Source organism: Gadus morhua, chromosome 21, assembly GCF_902167405.1.
Source record: "Gadus morhua chromosome 21, gadMor3.0, whole genome shotgun sequence".
Classification (NCBI taxonomy): domain Eukaryota; kingdom Metazoa; phylum Chordata; class Actinopteri; order Gadiformes; family Gadidae; genus Gadus; species Gadus morhua.
In genome coordinates, this window is record NC_044068.1 from 8,206,877 (window position 1) to 8,225,430 (window position 18,554).

The 18,554-nt window shown below is 46.7% G+C and overlaps 1 protein-coding gene across 3 annotated transcripts in view; it reads right to left on the reverse strand.

The window, feature by feature from the left end:
• The window catches only part of itsn2a (intersectin 2a), a 57,169-nt gene that overhangs the window by 37,462 nt on the left and 1,153 nt on the right, over positions 1-18,554 (reverse strand). For all 3 annotated transcript variants that reach the window (XM_030344888.1, XM_030344887.1, XM_030344885.1), the window contains exons 2-10: positions 14,023-14,092; positions 8,352-8,444; positions 7,940-8,003; positions 6,828-7,003; positions 5,974-6,204; positions 3,868-3,961; positions 874-1,016; positions 500-563; positions 11-148 (exon numbers count right to left, since the gene is read on the reverse strand). In XM_030344888.1, coding sequence (XP_030200748.1) covers positions 11-148; positions 500-563; positions 874-1,016; positions 3,868-3,961; positions 5,974-6,204; positions 6,828-7,003; positions 7,940-8,003; positions 8,352-8,444; positions 14,023-14,029 — 1,010 coding nt within the window. In that variant the 5' untranslated portion in view covers positions 14,030-14,092. The remainder of the gene's footprint in view (positions 1-10; positions 149-499; positions 564-873; positions 1,017-3,867; positions 3,962-5,973; positions 6,205-6,827; positions 7,004-7,939; positions 8,004-8,351; positions 8,445-14,022; positions 14,093-18,554) is intronic.

The window sequence follows — 18,554 nt, forward strand, 5'->3', positions numbered from 1 at the left end:
TGTGTGTTACCTGAGTGAGGGGGGCACCAGGTCTTGGGGCAGGGAGAGGGGCAGTGGGTGACCGGTCTTGGCCATGTCCACCAGGTGCATGGCCAAGATGAACTCATCCGCACGCAGCTGGCCGTCCCGGTCCACATCTGCCAGCGTCCTGCACACACACACACACACACACACACACACACACACACACACACACACACACACACACACACACACACACACACACACACACACACACACACACACAGACGCACACAGACGCACAGTGGACACAAAAAGGCTGATGAGCAGAAGAACACTATCGTAGACAAGAAGCAGCACAGTCACTAACCCAAGCGTGCACTCACTCACTCACTCACTCACACACTCGCTCGCTCACTCGCTCACTCACTCACTCACTCACTCACTCACTCACTCACTCACTCACTCACTCACTCACTCACTCACTCACTCACTCACTCACTCACTCACTCACTCACTCACTCGCTCACTCACTCACCAGATGGCTGCGAGTTGCGTCTGCGTCAGGTTGGAGGCCAACAGGGCATTCCTTACTTGCGGTCCTGAAAGCAGAAGTTCATATCAAGTCGCTTGCTTGTGTATACTGGTGTGATCTTGCTGAACTGGAAATGTTTTGTACGCAAACAGTAAGTGCTGTGTAAAGTGTCAATAAGACTTTCTCAAGAAGTGTTTGTCTGTGTGCGTGTGTGTGTGCGTACGTGTGTGTGCGTGCGCGTACGTGTGTCTGTGTCTATGTGTGTGTGTGTGTGTGTGTGTGCCTGTGTCTGTGTGTGTGTGTGACGTGTGTGTGTGTGACTTGTGTGTGTGTGTGTGTGTGTGTGTGTGTGTGTGTGTGTGTGTGTCTCCTCACACCTGACAGGTAACCACTCATGAGCTTGTCCAGGGTGTTGAACTGCTGCCGGTATTTGAGTCTGGCGGCCTGAGGAACCGCCCAATCACAAGTGACCGTCTTTGGAGAGTTACTGGCCAAGGAGTTGGTGGAGGACGAGTTGGAACTACAAGTGGACAAAGGGGGGGAGGGGATAGGTGTATCAAGCCCAAATTATATTTGCTGGAAAATCACAACCGGATGTCCGCAAACTACAGTGAACGCTGAAGTACGCCCATCCTCCTCATCCCCTTTCAGCACCGGTAGTGATGCTAGCTGTGGTGCTAGGGTTGATGCTAGCGGTGGTGCTAGCTGTCGTGCTAGCGGTGGTGCTAGCGGGTGATGGTTCTAGCGTTGGTGATAACGGCGGTGCTAGCGGGGGTGCTGGCCGTGGTGCTAGCGTTGGTGCTAGCAGTGGTGCTAGCCATGGTGCTAGCGGTAGTCCTAGCGTTGGTGCTAGCTTTGGTGATAGCGTTGGTGCTAATGGTGGTGCTAACGGTGGTGCTAGCATTGGTGCTAGTGGTGGTGCTAGCGGTGATGCTAGCGGTGGTGCTAACCAGACACATTTGTTACACTTTTTCTGCTCTTTTTATAAAGATCAAACCACCTAGAGGACCGTTAAATCTGGCAGCAATTTCCATAACCTCATAGAGCCAAAATGTTCTTGGCTCAAACCCCAAAGTCAACAGCCTACCCGTAGGCATCCTTTAACAAGATTCCTCTACCCTTAACCACTCCTTCATGATCTAAAATAACTTTCCAGTAGCTTAGGACTTGAGGATATGCTAAATGACCCCCACCGTAATCATGGACACACACAAACACACACAGGAGACACCTTGCCCCCTCACTCTCACTCTGAAAGCCAACACTAATACTCATAACGATACATGCTTATAATAATACAGCAATAACCCAGCGGCCATGTGGCCCAGTCGGCATAAAGCCACTAATTGATCAGAGACTCCCAGGTGTTATTGCTCGGCTTCTTAATTAGAGACGTAGAGGAAGCAGATAGAGCGAGGCAGGAAGATATACTCCTTGGAAACAAGACGGCGCCATTCAACCGATGCCACGTCACGTATCCTCCATTTAGGTTCACTTTAAAAACAATAATAGACAATAATAAACAATGGGTCATAAGTTGGCGACCATCATTATGAAAGTGATCTCTTCTTCTTTTATTCTTTCTCTTCTTTCTCGGTCATAACGCTAGGATGGAAAATCTCCACCACCACCACCACACAACTCCTCCCAACAGCCCGAGGGAACAGGGGGATTCCTGGCAGCAGAAAACCTTCACTCCGACCTTTGAGTCCGGTGTGTGGGTATATGGTTGTGTGTATATCACTGCAACGGCCATAGGGCTGCAACCAAACCCTTATTTGTTTCAATGTTTCCTTTTTTTTGCTGTTTATGAGGAAACAATAGCCAAGCCGAGACAATGGGTCTCTCTACACCTGCGGGCAATAACAACCAGCAGAGAGAGTGTGTGTGTGTGTGTGTGTGTGTTTTCCCTGTCCTTTTTATGACACAGAACAAAGTGTCACCTCCAGGGTGTTTGTGGATGGGTGCTATTTCATTCTCTGATTACAGTCATCGCTCACTTCTGCATGGCATTGGCAGTGAATGCCACCAAAGATCAAGATTCATAGAACAAGGTACAATTCCTAAAATAAAGTACAAAAATAAAAAAAGATCCTGGCCCATCCTCTAGCTTATTCTGTTCCACAAAACAGCCAGAATCATAGGGCAAGAAACAGTAGTGAATAATAAAGTCAAAGGATGCCAATATATTGATATGCTATCCTAACCTGTAGCCTATTGTATTCAAACCAAAATGCGATAATTTTAGGGATGTTCTTAATTTTAGGCTTTCAGCAGACTAAATCACACAAAAATACATTTAAAATAATTAAAGTTGCCTGAATGTATTAAATTCAAGACCCTCAGCCATTAACTTGCGTAAAGAAAGATCCAACGATATGTCAGTTGATATAAAAGGACTAAAATGGTTCTTCCTATGATAAAAGGCATCGGAAAGTAATTACAGCAGAACTGCCTAAAAATACAAACTGTGCTGTGGCCATTTTGGATCCCAGCTGTTTACCGACGTCCTTTATAACGCTTCCACCTTCAACACAACGCTTCCCCCTCAAGCCACGGCATGATTATGTTTGTTCGTAACCAACAAAGGGGACCGTATATCTGCAACACAACCACCCCACGCAAGAATGTCATCACAGCTCCCTGTTGCTCCAGTGATGTCGTTGTTTTGTACAAAGCCTTGTACAGAACGCTTTATCAGTCGGCTCCATCTGCTATCAAGCTTTATCATCTCTGCCTACGTTCCGATTGTCTGCTCTGAGCTGGGATCCTTCTGGATAACTTAAAAAAAGTTACAGTGTAGTCTGTGTGTGTGTGTGTGTGTGTGTGTGTGTGTGTGTGTGTGTGTGTGTGTGTGTGTGTGTGTGTGTGTGTGTGTGTCTGTGTCTGTGTCTGTGTCTGTGTGGGTGGGGGGGGGGCAACTGCAGCCGTACAATTCAATTTTATCAACCCCCATCATTTCATTGCTAAGGATCAGACTTAATGGATTCTGGGTACAACTTGAATTGTACCCAGAATCCAAAAACCGATTTCAGATATCATGCATGCAGAGTAGACTGGTTGAGAACTGTTATTAGAACCCGCTCAAAAAGCCCTTTGAATTAGTTTGAACCTATAATCCATTTGTATATGAAAAAATAAGTATTTTCTCCCTTTAAAAGGAAACTCGATAACATGAGCTTCACAAATGCGCTTTGGAGCTAACGGTACACTGCAGTCATTTGAATAGTTCCCGTGAACATTAAGTCAGATCAGACATACTCATTTGCCAGATGGCAAATGAGGGAATAAAGATAACTAACAGATAAGCAAAGACCACGCTTAGCATTTCACATATCTATAAAAGATGCAGAGCGCGGCACAGGCCTCACCTGCTTGAGCCCAGGTCGAGCAGGGAGTTGGCCTGGGACATGCCCGTAGACGGAGAGAACATCGTGGGGGAGGAGAAGCCAGACATGGGGTGTGCTGTGGAGTGAGAGAAGGACAGACCGGAGTGCCGAGTCAGAGGCGCACCACAGGAAGTAGGCAAAAGTATTTTAGAGGCATAATTACCTAAAAGTGTTAAAGGTAATATGGAGACAGGACAGTCTGGTGGTTGGTGGTGTTTAACTCCCAGCCGAAAGATTTTGTGTTGGAAGCCCAAAGTCAGTACTCATTACAGATTGATTACTCTATTATAGGTGTAAAAAAGTCATGATTGTCAGGTCATCCAAGGTCACTTTGAATAAAAAGTGTCTGTAAAATCATTAGTAAATAGTATTTCCAACCGGTGGTTAACTCCGGGACCACATATAAGAAACTAGAAACAAAACATAGATCGTAACATCATCAAATTGACATCCATAGAAAATACGGCTCTCTGAAATCCAATCACTATGATACCTTCAACACTGCATACTTTTTAAAATTACTTTATTACTTTAACACTGGGGGCCTTGTTTTTTTAATATTTTTAAACACAAAAAAAAAATTAAAGTTCTTGCTTGCTGGTGTGGAAGATCTGTAATTACCCGGAGATATCCAGACAAATGTGCTGGTTGAGCAAGTCTGATAGGATTAAATAAGTGGACATTAAGACCAGTTCCAAATACACATCCACAAGAGGGGACGCACATGTACGCATTCTACTGTGCATAATAAACTTTACACGCAGATAAAGCTACCACACTCTTCTTTATAGTGTTTGTTGGCAGACGTCCAAAGAACAGCCGTCCTTGGAAAATGACGCGTGTGTCCAACCGACCCAACCAAAACGTTATCTCCCCTATGTTTTCTCGTCTTATCTCAGTCACAGTACACATAGTTATTGACATCTGGCTGAGAGAAAAAAAGGACTCATGGCTCATAGTCAGGAACGAGAGAGAGAGAGAGAGAGAGAGAGAGAGAGAGAGAGAGAGAGAGAGAGAGAGAGAGAGAGAGAGAGAGAGAGAGAGAGAGAGAGAGAGAGAGAGAGAGAGAGAGAGAGAGAGAGAGAGAGAGAGAGAGAGAGAGAGAGAGATCATATTGAAACTAATTCTCTTGAGCAAGAGGGAAGAACAAACGAAAAACACCTCAAGGCAGTGCAGGTTGGGATAAACAGTGACAGATGAGTGTTATGCATCCCCTACACCCTTAGAATTTCAAAAAACTCTTATCTGCAGGGAGGTTATGACAAGGCAACTGTACCGACTATGGCCAATAAACGCCCAGCAGTTTAGATCGATTAATCACATCAAGGAACCGCCGCCGACCTATCGAGGTGCCGGGTGATGGATCACATAATTTAGCAGGTAGATCCTCACGAGATATGGAAAACCCTGTACCAGGGGGGACGCACTGCACGGTGGGATCCAGAAATGATCCATTCAAACAGCAATACTGCTCCTTCACCTGGGAATGCTCAGTAAAAATATTATTTTAATAAATTAAATTAATGCAATAGTAAAATATTGTTTTCTGTTGGTAACAAAGACTCTCCAGCATTAGAGGTAAGGGTCAGAGAAAAAAAAAGAAGCCATTTGTATTGATTGTATACATTCTCATCATGGGCAGTCCCATTGGGAATTGAACCACAAACCCTGGCAGTTTTGGTGCCTTTCTCTACCTGTTTAGCTAGTCAAGACCACGGGAGATAATGCTCATTGGTGATACATAATATAACATTAAATTACTCGTAATCTCGTAATGACTTGCATGTTTTAAATCCCAAACATCTACATTGTACTGTATTCTCCACATCCAAATCTTCTGATGTACATGCCGGTTGTCATGGTTAGACATGGCTAATCACCAAAGAAACTCCAAACACATTTTAGAACCAATCCACTAATGGCTCAACTGCCGCAGAACCAATCGGCATACAGTTGCCACCCGTTGCAGAACCAATCGGCTTACAGTTGCCATCCGCTGCAGAATCAATCGGCTATCGTCTCAACCGTTGCAGAACCAAACGGCTGACGGTTCAACGGCGTCAGAACCAATGGGCTTACAGTACCAACCTGTGTTGCTGGGCACAGGGGAGGGCGTGAGCAGGTGGGCGTGGCCGTTGGGCAGTCCGGCGTTCCCCAGGGAGGACATGAGGGGGAGGGTCATAGGGGTGTGCATCATCGGGCGTTGGCCGGGGACGGGGTGGTGCATGAGGGGGAGATGGTGCACCGGGACGGGGGTTAGGATGGACATGGAGGGCATGGAGGGCACGAGGAGGGAGAGGTTTGGCATGGAGCCCATCCCTGGTAGGAGGGAAGGGAGCAGGGAGGGAGGGAGGAGGGAGGGAGGGAGGGAGGAGGGAGGGAGGGAGGAAGGAGTGAGGAGGGAAGGGAGGGAGGGAGGGAAGGAGGGAGGGAGGAGGGAGGGAGGGAGGGAGGAAGGAAGGGAGGAGTGAGGAGGGAAGGAAGGGAGGGAGGGAGGGAGGGAGGACGGAAGGAAGGAAGGGAGGAGGGAAGGAGGAAGGAAGGGAGGAGGGAGGGAGGGAGGAGTAGAAGGAGGAAAGGGGGATGTAGAAGGAAAGCAGGGAGGGGGTGAAGGAGGAAGGGAGGTGGGAAGGAGGAGAGTGGGGGGAGGCGGGAGGGAGGGAGAGAAGGAGGAAGAGAGGGAGGGAGGGAGGGAGGGAGGGAGGGGGAAAAGAGAGAGGGGAATAGACAGTGGTAGTGTGTTATAGTGTTACGGTATGAATGAAGTCATTACAAAATGAACATAAAAATCAGCTAACACATCCTTTCTTTAGAAGTGTTAAATCATCGCTGTTAGTCAACAAGTCCTAAAACACAGAATATCGAGACGGAGGCCGTGAGGGGGTTGGGTCGCGAGACGGGAGTTGCCTCTTCCCGCCGTAATATCTCTCGTCGTCACTCACCGAAGCGCGACGATGACGTCATGATGGAGGCGGGGTTGGCCGCTGGGGACTGCTTCATGACTATTGGCAGAGAGGTGGGGAGGCCCCGCCCCTGAAGCTTCAGTTTAATGAGCTTCATGGCAATGGAGAACTCGAGTCTATCCATCTTCCCATCGCAGTCCAAGTCAGCCAGGGCCCTGGAATGTGGGAAAGTAATGCATGACTATATTATATTTTTCATGTAATGTTATATTCTGACAGGGCCTTTTGGTCTCCAAAAGGGGTCGCTTGTTGTCTATACGTGGGGTTAATCTAGTTTCTCTAACTTTTTAGGGAAAAAACATTAAAAGTACCAGAAAACCACGCTTTGTAAAGCAGGTTATATGCACACAATAACGCATGTCAAGTCATGATGTCAAGTCAAGTTGTGCGATTGGGAGAGAAAGATCGCCTATCTAACATGACATCTAAATTTGAAAATTAAAAATTAAAAACGTACAAACATTCATGTTTCATGAAAACTGAAGACTTGATCTGCCACATATTTTGGGTCACCAGGAAGTTTATCTAAGATTTACGAGGCACGGCCACAAACGGCTGTTTCACCAAATTTAGCTTTTTTTTAACCTCCCAAGGGATTAGAGTGTGGACAGGCATGATCCATTATACATTATGTAATGTTTCAAACTAGGGCGGTAGCAGGCTTCCTGGTTTATAGCGGGTGACGCGCTCTAACAAGGTGTGTTTATACTCAGAACCCCACACACATCTACATCCTGACGTCAAGAGGCTAGGGCACTGCTCCAAAACGTAAGGGCACACACACACACACACACACGCGCATGCGCACACGCACACGCACACGCACACGCACACAAACACACACACACACACACACACGACTGGGCTGGAAGCCGGGCAGTCTGCACAGGAAGTGAGATCTGCACAGGAAGTCTAACATCATCAAAAGAAGAAAGTCTCATTGGCTCCTCTGGGGGCGAAACTCCCCTAGTGGGCGAACATGGCCGGGGCGAACCCAATGACCCGCTTGTTTGGTTTTTTCTCTTCCTCAAACAATAGATGTTTGTACTGAAGACTCAACGGAACATTACACCATGACACCAGCTCCTCACCAGATCTCTGCCAGAACAGGAGGAGGCAGACCGGACTGGAGGAAGAACTTCCTGGCTTGTTCTCCTGCAAACAAACAAACCAACATAGTAAACAAGAACAAAAGTAAGAAATATGCTGAAACAAGTTCTGTTTGTCCGAGCAATGGAACATGATTCTGCCTTATTATTTCTAAATATGAATACATTTTGAAAGTCTATTTTGATTTTTACGTGACACACTATTATCTTCTTTTTTTTATTTGTATCATTGTTCCATATTTTTGCTGCAATACCCCCAATGTCCTGTCTGCGAGTAATAATGACAATTTCAAAAATAATAATAAATCAAAAGTAAATCTTATCAAGCGTAGATGCATGAAGGAAACAGGAAAAAACGATCTGGATGGAACTGGGATTCGACCCCACGACCTACCCGAGACATGTCCCAGGGCGGGAGCCAGAGAGTCAAACTGTTTGTCATGTTTGCCCCTCTCCTCCGGAGTGATGGCCCACACACTGGCTGCACCTGGAGCACAAGGAGAAAGACCAGAGGAGGTGGTAGGGAGAGGTAGACAGATTGATAGAGAGAGGTAGAGGAACCATAGGGAGAGAGAGGTAGAGGAACCATAGGGAGAGAGAGGTAGAGGAACCATAGGGAGAGAGAGGTAGAGGGATTGATAGAGAGAGGTAGAGGAACCATAGGGAGAGAGAGGTAGAGGGATTGATAGAGAGAGGTAGAGGAACCAAAGGGAGAGAAAGGGAGAGGGATTGATAGAGGTAGAGGAACCATAGGGAGAGAGAGGTAGAGGGATTGATAGAGAGAGGTAGAGGAACCATAGGGAGAGAGAGGTAGAGGGATTGATAGAGAGAGGTAGAGGAACCATAGGGAGAGAGAGGTAGAGGGATTGATAGAGAGAGGTAGAGGAACCATAGGGAGAGAGAGGTATATGAGTGGGAATGAGAGAGAGAGACAGAGGGAGAGACACAGAGACACAGAGAGAGAGATTACATTAAAACAAAAATAATGCAATGACCTCAAAGTCCCTGGACGCTAATGGTGCATCAACTATAATTCTATACTTCCTTTGCCCTCTTCCAAATAGCCCGCATAATTCCCCTCCCTAATGAATCATCGCTCATATCAAACGACTCAGAACCTCGTCTCCCACCGCTATTATTCATGTGAAGAAACCCTCCATTCCTCTTCCATCCCTCCTTTAACACAGAACCCTCTACCCCGTCAGCTGGGGGTGAGAGAGTGCTGAATTAAATATGCACTGCGAGAAGTAGATCACTCTCAGAGCCAGTTCTCCATCAACTCAAGGTTAGCCTCGGTTTTTGAATCCACTGGAGACTGAACCGACAACTGTCGGCTCATAAATGAAAGACAGAAAAAATGATAACCAACAAAACCAACCATCCCTCCCATCCCCGTGTTCAGACCTTGCTCCGAGCCCTGAGAACACTCTAGAATGTCAGACCTCCCCTGTCTTGATTCACTTTTTTCATTCAAGGTTTTCATTCAAGCACAGGGTACCCAATGTGCAGTGTGAGCACGCTGGAAATGGAGTTGCCAACAGGTGATGGATTCAGCCGAGTGCAGTGGTAGAAGAGCCGGTTAACAGGCTCTGACAGTTTAAACGGAGCGGCCGAGCGCAGCGTTTGATCGAGGAGTCTTTAGACAGCCTCGTCCGCACCGGATCCACCGCCTTCACAGATCCGCACGGACACACCAAAGTGAACACAATGGAGTGTGGCGGCTGTCTTGAGAGTGAAGCGTTTTAAATCGTACTCGCTTCGGTGTGACCTAAGACAAACGTTGGACCCCAAACACAGGAGCTTAAGTCTTTGCAAGACTTTTCCCTTCATAAGTGCGAACGCACTCCTCCACTCTCCCACGTACACAACGGCTATCCGACGGACACGGTCGACGGCAACGCGGGTTACCATAACAACACTCTCTGGTCCAGATCCCGGAAAACCTTTCCCAAAAATAACCCTCCTAGTTACAAGATAATAGTTGACATAGCTCAGAAAAGTGAGGAAAAGGACAGGGAAGAGGAAACGTCAGAGTGAAATCTCTTACTATACCAATACACTGACCAAAGTGAAACAAATTGACAGTCGGAGAACAAATTCAAGACAGTGTCAGAAGGACTTGCTGGGGCCGGTTTGAGGTTTGGACTCTGTGACTCTCTTGGTGAAGCAGTGCTAGTATCCAGGCTGTAATTTATTCACCCTGTACAGGAAATACCACTCTACCCAAGAGGAAACACCCCGACTGATGCCTTGAATACCCGAGCAGTCAACTCTGCTGACCACACACATTCTCACACTAGCGCATGCAGACCATGCGCGTGCACGCACGCACGCACGCACACACACGCACGCACACACGCACGCACGCGCGCACGCACGAGCACACACACACACACACATAAATGGACATTATTAAGGAGAGTATTGGATATTGGATATTTGGAATAAGTCAGCAACAGAGGTTGTTCACCTGAGAGAGGTGTGCATTTGTTGGCAAACAAAACCGTGACCATCTACTGGGGAGTTGGGTTCAACAGCTCAACCAAGGTCCCATCCTCCAACCCTCCAGACATCACGACGGCAACAACACCTGTTCCAGGATAAACCATCTCCCCTGACGATGGTGGGGGCTAGCTAACTCCCAGCTAGCTACCTGACCTAGTTTCCGGCGGAGTCAGCAAAAACCAAACACCCAGGAAGGCGGGGAGGGGGGAAGGGTCTATAATTAATCTCACGGAACGGAGTGAATTGAACTCCCATTGTCCCTTTGATTTTAGTTTTCATGGGTCTCGTTTTGAAGTGACTGTCATTGAGCCAGAAGCGCCATTGAGCACAGTACCGATGGGACTGATGGCATACAGTACAGCCGCACACATATAGCCGACTACACACAGGCACTATATATCCGGTAGCATGATAGCATGATATACTGTATATGCGTCCATGGGATAGATTAAGGCTGGCGGCTTTCACAAGAACAACGGCAAAGGCTAGAGTAGTTCAGGGTGTCTAGATGGGGAAAATATGTCAAAAGATGATTAAAGCCGGGAAGAAGAGCTGCCAGGTTCAATACTTATACTCGGGGAGACAAGACGTATGGGGGTCACAGTGTTTGACTCCACGACAGGAGCTGCTGGAGTTGAAACCCAAGGTCAGCAGCAGTAAGGCTTGAGCAGGACCCCGACCCGATAACTAATGACTAATAAAAAGTGCTTTTGGATGAAAGCCAAAATAGTACAACACCAATGAATGCAAAAAAAAAAAAGAATAATAATAATCTCTGTCTGTATATACATATATATATATATATATATATATACATATATATATATATATATATATATATATATATATATATATATATATATATATATATATATATATATTGTGACACGGGGAAGCCGGTGAGTCTGTGTTCCATGCCTCATTAAGAGGGAGAACGAGAGAACGAATGGAACAGATATTCTGCATCTTTCTGGGAAGAGAAGAATATCATAACGCAACGCTGTGAAACAAACATAATCACAAAAAGGTATTACAGGGAGATTGATGTTTAGTTTATTCCAGCAGCAAGGCTAATAACACTAGCTGCCTACATTCATTTTTCATATTAGCACAAACCCAATGTAATAGGACCCATGCTAATATAATTGCTTACATGGCCAGTGAAGAAGGAAATCCCTCAGCCGAAACCAAAAGGGGTTTTATAGTTTTAATCGCAGACACAGAGTCAACAGACAGACGGGAATGATAAAGTCGGTCCCCCACACAACTGTAAATAGATTTCCACCCCCCAAAAAAAAAGTGTAGGGAATATTTATCAGGTTGTCTGCTCAGCCCCTAGCTCTCTTCAGGGAGAGTTCCAGTCTGCTTTATCTCTTCTCTAGCGGGTTCCGGTTGTCAAAGTGTTACACCGTGCTGATCCGCCTCAATTGTGGATACAACGTCTCGCAGGACAGAAAAGAACCCGCCATGCAGCTCCCAGCCGTGACTACCGGGGCTTTGATCACGCGCACACGCGAGGGACAATGACCCAGCGACGCGGACAGAAGCGCGCCGCAGTGATTAATGTTGGGGGCGATATCCGCTTGCAAAACAAAATAGCTTGCTGGAAAAAACGAGGCAGATTTCTTTCCAGTTGCTCTAAAGACTGGATATTAGTCAGTATTTCTCACCATTAGTTCACTATGATATTGAATTTTTTTTTTTTCCTGATATAAAGTATTGTTTCTGAGACAATGGGGGAACAACTATGGGTGACACATTGCCCAATGTGCACTCCTTAAAACGTAACGAATAATCGGAAATAAACTGGCGCCCATTTCAATGAGCTATCATCAAACTGAATTCCCAGTGGTTAGAAGGAGATCAGAGGCAAAACCATTGAATTGTGTCTGTGAAGCAATGTTTCTCTCTCGAACGAATAGGCTTTGTCTCTTAAATGTTATAATTTGCTAATGGCCTAATATACAACAAAATACAATAAGTGTGTTGTGTGTGTCACACAAACACCTCTAGATCCCTTATACCGTACAGGCTGTCACGCCAAGTCCTCCGAAGTGGAAAGCGTATCCCCGCCCTGTAATTATTTACATATCAAACGCTCCAGCCCGCTAAGACAAGGTGGCCGCGCTTCAGACGGGTTTATTTCAGCCCTCTTCCTCCGGGGCCTCCACACAACACAAGCCCCCCCCCCCTCCCTTCCCTCCCCTTAATACCGATAGACTCCGGTGTGCACAGGGCCCTGTGTATTTAAGCCCACAAACGGATCCTTAACAAAACCTCATTTACTCTGGCTGCTGCAGAATCCTGCGCTTCGGCCTGGCGGCGGCGTCGGAGGTGGCTAACTCCGCCATGATGCACTCCGGTCTTTACAATTGTTTTCAGGTTCACAAACAGCATGAATACACAACGAGCTGTGGGGCGCCACAACCCCCCACCCATACGTTGAATGGACATTATACGGCTTTTGCCCACCACAATGCATTCCGTACTACTTCCCAAGTGGAGCAGATACACCGTGCCAGGCTAGGTGCGTGCAAGAAGGTCTACTCATTAGCAATAGCACACATCATGTGTCGTGTCCATTTATGTGCGTTAATATGTAATCAACGCACCCGTGCATTCACAAGCACGACTGGCGGCTTTCCCCAAGGAGGGCTGGAATAGGCTGTGCGATAGCTACTGTTCTCTCATCAAAAGCCAACAGACAAGGGGATTAACTCAAGTGCACAAACACACGCGCACACAATTGAAGAAGTGTCTGCATCGGCCTTGCAGAAGGACAAACAAGACAGATCATCACACGGGATTGGTGCAGCTGCGTGCACACGTGCACACGTGCACACTGCACACACGCAGTTGAACCACAATTTCCATTGGCCTTGGAATGCTTCCTTTGCACAAGATCAATGTTTCATTAACAGGTCCCCCCCCCCCCCCCCCCCCTCATACACACACAGAGCAAGGAAACAGTGGTTTCTTCGCTACGCTGCAGATCTTGCCACTGGGCGACCACACACACACACACACACACAGGCCGACAATTTCTTTTTTCGTACTAACTTTCTCTAGCTGTCAATTCTTCCACTTTTTAGGTTCTCTCAAGTCACCAGAACCACCGTGTCAGCAGGTTAAGGAACACCTGACACACACACACACACTATCTTTCTCACACACACACACACACACACACAAACGCGCACACACACGCACACGCACGCACGCACACACACACGCACACACACACACACACACACACACACACACACACACACACACACACTCACACACACACACACACACACACACACACACACACACACACACACACACACACACACTGTCTCAAAGACACACAGCCACACACACAGTCTCTCCCTCTCCGACACAAAGACACACACGCAGTGTCTCTCTCTCACACAGAAACACACACAGTGTCTGTCTCTCTCACACACACACACACACACACACACACACACACACACACACACACACACACACACACACACACACACACACACACACACACACACACACACACACACACAGAGCGGTGTTCTTACCATTCATGGCTGCAGGTGGAGGGCTTGGGCAGAGGACGGTCCCCTAGTCAGCTGGCGACCAATCAGACATCTGCAGAGAGGGGGGTGGAGCGAGGGAGGGGTGGAGAGAGGGAGGGGGGGAGAGAGAGAGGTGGAGAGAGGGAGTGAGGGAGTGTGCGCCCCAGTGGAAACAGAGAGTATGATTGTACACACGAATCAAGTGGTGGGAGCAGTGTGTGTGTGTGTGTGTGTGTGTATGGGTGTACGCGTGCGTGCGTGAGTGCGAGTGCGTGTGTGTCTGTACGCGTGTGTCATTGGCTACGGGTGAGGGCAAATGAGAATGGAGAGGTAATAAAATGAGTGAGAGCGAGGGTTAAAAAAAGAAAGATCACCGCCTCACCCTCTAATGACAACACACCGAGGACACAGTGAGCGGCTTATAGCTCAGGGAGGGAGAGACTCAGAGAGACAGCGAGCGAGAGAGATAGCGGGAGAGAGATGGAGGGAGACATTTAGGATGGGGCGGGTGGTGAGGGGATTACAATCCCAGCATGCAGACTTTAGATAAGGCAGGTTTTTAGTACACATCCATAATAAGCCACTGCTGAACTCAAATTTCTTTGTTTTGGTCCTGTTATGGTATTACAGGCACAAGTACAAACATGTGCTCTTTCCTCTGCAAAAGCAATATGGTACTGCGAAATGGAAATATAGTTACAGAGCACAATTATACAAGTGAAGGGGCAAAACGCCTGAATGAACGCACACACACGCGCACACACACACACACACACACACACAGATGCACTGACACACACTCTGGATTTGTAATATCACCAAAGCAACTCACGTAAACAAAGTGCCCCAATATCTCACAATATTAACACTTTGAAAAAGCTGAAAAGAGAAACACTGTACAACAATTGTATGTGCTCACGAGGTAGCGAGAAACATAAAGTCCACCCTACCTCACTCTCACATTTTACAAGTCCCAAATTTATCCTAATTTGCATGTGATTAAACACAATCAGAATCTGAAGACACACCTGGTCCTTGGAATGACTGCGTAGAATTTCAGCGATAGACCATCACCCCCCCCCCCCTTCCAGAAGAGGAAAACACAGGGGGGATGAATCGGAAGCAGAGCATGCAATACATTTAGTTGAAGCAGAGAATTTGAATGTGCAATGGTTTGTACAACCCCTGCATGTTTGTTACAATTTAAGTTTCAGATTTCGGCCGACGTAGAAACATAAGCACCCATACAGTGAAACTCCAGCTCATCCATCATTCATTTTATTGCATACTTGCAGACTGTTTCCTGTGTTAATTACATCATTTTTTCTTTCATGTGTTTGCCCTTTGGCTTCTCATATTCCAGACTTCATTATCTGTTTTGCAACGTTAAGCATCGTATCCCCTTCGTCTATCTAAGTATGCATCGCAGTATCTCTCTGACTTTATTGACATAAGTATGCATCATGTACCTTTGTCCACTTACTGTTATAGCGTAACTGATACTGATCATGTGTCTGCATCCGCTACAAATGAAAACACTGAAGAACGATGTATGCGCATGGAGGATACCGCGTGTTAGCGGGTAAGAAGGAAACATTTCATATTTCACCCACGACTGGAAAGTTACCCCAGAAAATGGGACCACTCTACAGTAACACAGCCGAGACACAAGGCCAATAGAGAGAGGTGGATTCCAAATCTATCACAATGTTACTCGCAACGAATCTTGGAGCTGTCAATCTTCCCTTCTTCACTTCTCCACCAGCCCTCTGTTCATTTATCAGACTGCCTTTATATCATCCAATCATTTCTCCAATCCCCTCCCACAGAGCCCCAGTCATCGCCCCATTGTTCCCATTCTCAGACAGGAGCTCAACCTCACCACGCTCGCGCGACAGAGACCCGCACAGACAGAGACCCTGGCTCTGTGGTGCGGTCCATTCAATCTCCACCCTGCTGCTCCAGATCACTGCTTCAGAGACCCCCCACGCCCCCACGCCCCCACCCACCACAGCCACCCAATCCCTTTCCTCACCTGAACCCCCCACAGCCAATCTTTAATTTGTTCAACCTCTTCCTCATGTGCACTAGCCCTATCAGTGTTTTATTTTTTATATACATCTATGCAGTGTTCTGATATTACTTCTGGAGCTCAAGGCTTTCTCCTTTCCCTTCAGTTCTCGTTGCACGATTGCTTTATCATTGGACAGCCTTATGTGCCTCCCAGCCTGTTTCTTGGTCCCTCTAGCTCCCTCTCTTCTCATTGGATTCCTTGGAGTCAAAGTGAGACTGTTGTTTGATAAATCATTCTGTGCACATTCCGACACTGCCAATTACTTAACAGCAATGAACGTCTCCCTGGAGCACTTGCGTGTTTGCGTGCGTTTGTGCGTGCCTGTAGCTTTTTGTGATAACAATGCGCACGCACACACAAACACACACATGTACACACAAATAAGTGACAGACATCCACATAGCCAAACGATTGTGACATCCAAAGACCACAACCGTGCAAAAACAAAGCCGCAAACTATTTCGGCATGCATAGTCTCAAACCCGTGGGAACTAGCATGTTTGAGTGACCATAGAGTAAATAAGCATTGGGGCAGATAAGCAGAACAAAATAGAACATCTATTATTGACATAAACTTAACATTGTGATGAACATATATAGTCCTATTCACTTGAGATCAACTTTGAATGTTCTAGCAGGAAGATGTAAGCGAGTCATTGGTTGACTAGAAAGATTAAATTGCCCCCTGGAGCAAAGGGAGGAATTTGTTATCATGATAATGAGGTTTTCTTTGTATCTTTTTGTATATCTTATCTCTAAACATTCATGAACACAAGTTGGAAGATCAAACTGAGGTTAATCATATTATGTTTATCATAAACAATCTACTTTTATTAACAATTGCATTCATTAACAACAATTTTCATTAGCGACGACTTTCATCATCATTAGCTTTGATCAGCAAAAGCGAATTACAATGCGAAAATGTCTTCATTTTGATTCCCGGAGGAGCCAAAAAACATAATAGCATAATAAACACTTTTGCCACATGGCTGGCGAAAGAGATCCGTGAAAGTTTGTGTGTATGTGTGTGTGTGTGTGTGTGTGTGTGTGTGTGTGTGTGTGTGTGTGCATGTGCGCGCACGTGTGTGTTTGTGTACACCATACTAAGTAAACATTTACAGCCTTTCTGCACCGTCCTTTCTCTCCAAAGCCACATAATCACTTTTGCAGCCTAACAGTGTGAGTGTGTATTTAGGCTGTGTACCAGCACCTGCTGTTGGTTACACTGAGATGGTTGACTGTGATCCACCAGGAGGGATCCTGGATTGGACAGACACAATAGACTGAGGGTGAACACGTCCTGTCATGCTCTATTTTCCCCTCCCGTCGGTCTTCACACCTCCAAGCCCCAACCACTCATCCGTCCTTACAGCGGCTGGCCACTAGCCAATAACACGCATGTAGGTCAGGATTTTATCCAATGGGCAGCCATGATAAGCACTTGGATAAGCATGGTTAGCAAAACGACAAGGTGCAAAAAGGGGTCGACCCGTGTTATCTGACCCCTTTCTGCAACCTCTCCTGTTGCAAATTTGGTCTGGTGGCTTTGTCATAAACAACGAATGCTTCACATGGCACGTACTTTTGCAACACACAGACACTAGTCAATATTGACTTTAGGATATGGGGCTATAGGATATAGGATAGGATGTAGGGCTTTAAAGTCCATATACATCATCCTGATTAGGGTCGTATGGCCGGCTGGATGAATGGTTGAATGGAGAATCCCTAACAAGAGACTGGGACGTTCACCCTTGAGTTGCGGCATGCGTTTGACACGGTTTGACACGTTTGACCAGCCACGATGACCCATGAATGAGAACCCATTGGGTTGTTCATCCAGTCACACCTTGGTGAGAGGTAACGATAACTCACGCTCACGTTGCAATAAAAAACGAAAGTCGACACTCGCTTAGGGAAAGGGGAAAGGATGGGCATTGTGAGAGAACAAAGTAAACAAGAGGGAGGACACAGTCTCTGGCTCCGGGGACAGTGCTCCCACAAGACACGTGACATGACCATCAAACACCCAGTGGGTTCCCACTCTGAATGCTGAGTGACACCTGGGAGAGCCTCGCTGGGATCAATGGGAAATGTATGTGGGATACGTGTGTGTGTGAGTGTGGTCGTGTGTGTGTGTGTGTCCTCTCTTAAACAGAGGAACACCCTGTTCTAGACGAGACACGGCCCAGGAAGCTTCAGAGTCAGAGCAGAAAGAAGCTTCTGTGTGTGTGTGTGTGTGTGTGTGTATGGGGGTTTTTCTTTGTTGTTCTGCGCGCGCGCAACCACACACACACACACAAACACACACAAACACAGCGTTGTGTTGCAGGTGAGCATTGAGAACACTGTATCCTCCAAGAAGGAAGTAGCATCCTTTTGATACATTTCTGGGTCAACACCAGGAAGAGTTCACACATGTGAACCCCCCCCTCCCAACCCTAAACCCTTCTTAGAC